Source organism: Etheostoma cragini, chromosome 8 (assembly GCF_013103735.1).
Source record: "Etheostoma cragini isolate CJK2018 chromosome 8, CSU_Ecrag_1.0, whole genome shotgun sequence".
NCBI classification, from domain to species: domain Eukaryota; kingdom Metazoa; phylum Chordata; class Actinopteri; order Perciformes; family Percidae; genus Etheostoma; species Etheostoma cragini.
Window position 1 is genome coordinate 21,311,961 of NC_048414.1, and position 2,223 is coordinate 21,314,183.

The 2,223-nt window shown below is 45.3% G+C and overlaps 1 protein-coding gene across 1 annotated transcript; it reads right to left on the reverse strand.

The window, feature by feature from the left end:
• Positions 1-542: 542 nt before the first annotated feature.
• On the reverse strand, positions 543-1,792 carry LOC117949083. Its single transcript, XM_034879095.1, has 3 exons — positions 1,566-1,792; positions 1,144-1,426; positions 543-1,028 (listed from the first exon to the last, which is right to left on the reverse strand). Exons 2-3 carry the CDS (start codon positions 1,387-1,389, stop codon positions 543-545), a joined length of 732 nt encoding a protein of 243 aa, XP_034734986.1. The 5' UTR covers positions 1,390-1,426; positions 1,566-1,792.
• Between the last annotated feature and the right edge of the window lie 431 nt (positions 1,793-2,223).

Here is a 2,223-nt window from a genome sequence, read left to right on the forward strand (position 1 = left end):
GAATTTTCTGAATGAAGGACTCAGTCCTTGGAGGAATTCGGAGGATGCTCGACATTGGAACGGTCCTTCGACGGACGTTTATGACGTAGCGTCCTCCTCCTGGCTTTGGAGGATCCTTCCTTGACATAACAAACTGCTGCTAATTCATCTTCTACATCCCAACAGCATAATTAAACAGCGCAGTTGAAATTTCCACAACCACTTCATCCAGTGTTTTGAAATGCTGCAAAAAAATTCAATGACGGGAGCCCGCAATGACGTGCACTTGATAGTTCCATTGTACATGTTCTCCAAATGCTAAGGAGGACTCTGACCTGCTCCTGAAGGATCCTTCCTTGGAAGGACTAGTCCTACCAAGGAAGGATCCTTGACATTGAGAAATGGGGAGAGTTTCTTTGCCTAGCTGGATCTGGCCAGAGAATTTCATCAACATCGCAGGCAATGTTGTCATTAGCAAGACACCTTGGAAAGAAACGTCTTGAATGACGAATCCATCCTTGCATTGCTGCTACCTCCATCTGGTCACAGGCCTCCTCCATGGCTTAATTGAGGGGTACCTCAGCCTGGAGACGGAGATCATATACCTTCCTCCGCCATGCCGAGAAAAACTCTTCTATAGGGTTGAGAAATGGAGAGTATGGTGGAAGATATAGGACGGTGAAATGTGGATGTTGCTGAAACCAGTTCTTAACCAGAGCAGAGCGGTGGAAAGACGCATTGTCCCAGACAACAATGTATTGCATATGATCGATTTGATTTGCTGCTGTTATGTTGTGCAGTTGGTCCAAGAATGTAAGTATGAGTGCTGTGTTGTAAGGGCCCATATGGGCATGGCGGTGGAGGACCCCATTCTGTGTAATGGCTGCACAGAGTGTTATATTACCCCCACGTTGCCCTCGGACATTGACTATAGCCCTGTGGCCAATGATGTTTCTTTCCCTCCTTCGTGTTCTCGTCAGGTTGAACCCAGCCTCATCTAAGTAAATGAACTCATGCTGGATCTCCTCTCCATCCATTTGTAAAACTCTCTGAAGAACAGTGTCAGGCAAAATTGTGTTCAGTGTAGATCTAGTATACATATTACAGTACAGTAAAATATTATGAGACAGTATGCAAGATGACAATGCTTAGGTGAATACATACCTCTGCATAATCATGCCGCAGTCGTTTCACCCTTTCGGAATTGCGCCCGAAAGGCACTTGATAAATTTGCTTAATTTGAATATGTTTTTTTATTAGGATGCGTGCCAGTATTGATGTTGAGACCTGATGGATATTGTTGAAACCGACGTGGTTATTGACAATGCTAGCTTGGAGCTGATTGAGGGTTATAGCATTGTTGGCCAAAACCATGTTTACTATCTCCCTCTCTTGCTGTTCTGTGAACATAGGAGGCCTTCCCCCTCGTCGTTCCTGACCCTCAATCCTATGTAGAGAAAAAAACAGTAAACAATAGTACAGTCATTTCACAGGAAAAGGTAACAGAAGTGCTGATATGATACAGTACTGTAAGCAGTTGCGGAAACCGTGCAGATGTTTTTGATATGATGATAATTTTACAATACCTATTTTCCAGTCGCAATGTTCTTATCACACTTGCCACTGTGTATCGGCTTAGATTTGGCTGTACTCGCAGTCCAGCCTCCCTCAGCGTCAGGCCGTGGTTGACAACGTGGTCAACCAGTGTTGCGCCGATCTCATTTGTCAGATTCGGTCCTCTTTGAGCATCTTCTTGTCTTCCTCTTCCTCTTCCTCTACCTCCAGCATGGCCTCCATCTCTTCCTCTTCCGTTGATTCCTCCTCTATTGATTCCTCTTCCTCCCCTTCCTCCTCTTCCTCCTTGTCCTTCTCCTCCTCCTTGTTAAGCAAACGAGTGTTTGCACACCTGATGACTGTGTTGAATCAATTGGTTGGAAGGTGCGGTAGTTTGACAGTCAGTGCTTTGGTATTGCAAGGAAGTGACTTCATAATAGATTTTTGTGTGTAATGTACACTCACCGGCCACTTTATTAGGTACCCCATGCTAGTAACGGGTTGGACCCCCTTTTGCCTTCAGAACTGCCTCAATTCTTCGTGGCATAGATTCAACAAGGTGCTGGAAGCATTCCTCAGGGAGTTTGGTCCATATTGACATGATGGCATCACACAGTTGCCGCAGATTTGTCGGCTGCACATCCATGATTCGAATCTCCCGTTCCACCACATCCCAAAGATGCTCTATTG

What these genes read in the sequence shown, in the direction of transcription:
- LOC117949083 (XM_034879095.1), bottom strand. Translation starts at nt 1,389, where the DNA reads ATGTTCACAGAACAGCAAGAGAGGGAGATAGTAAACATGGTTTTGGCC. An exon ending in TGCGGCATGATTATGCAGAG is followed by an intron (nt 1,029 to 1,143) that starts GTATGTATTCAC and finishes ACTGTTCTTCAG; the next exon opens with AGAGTTTTACAAATGGATGG.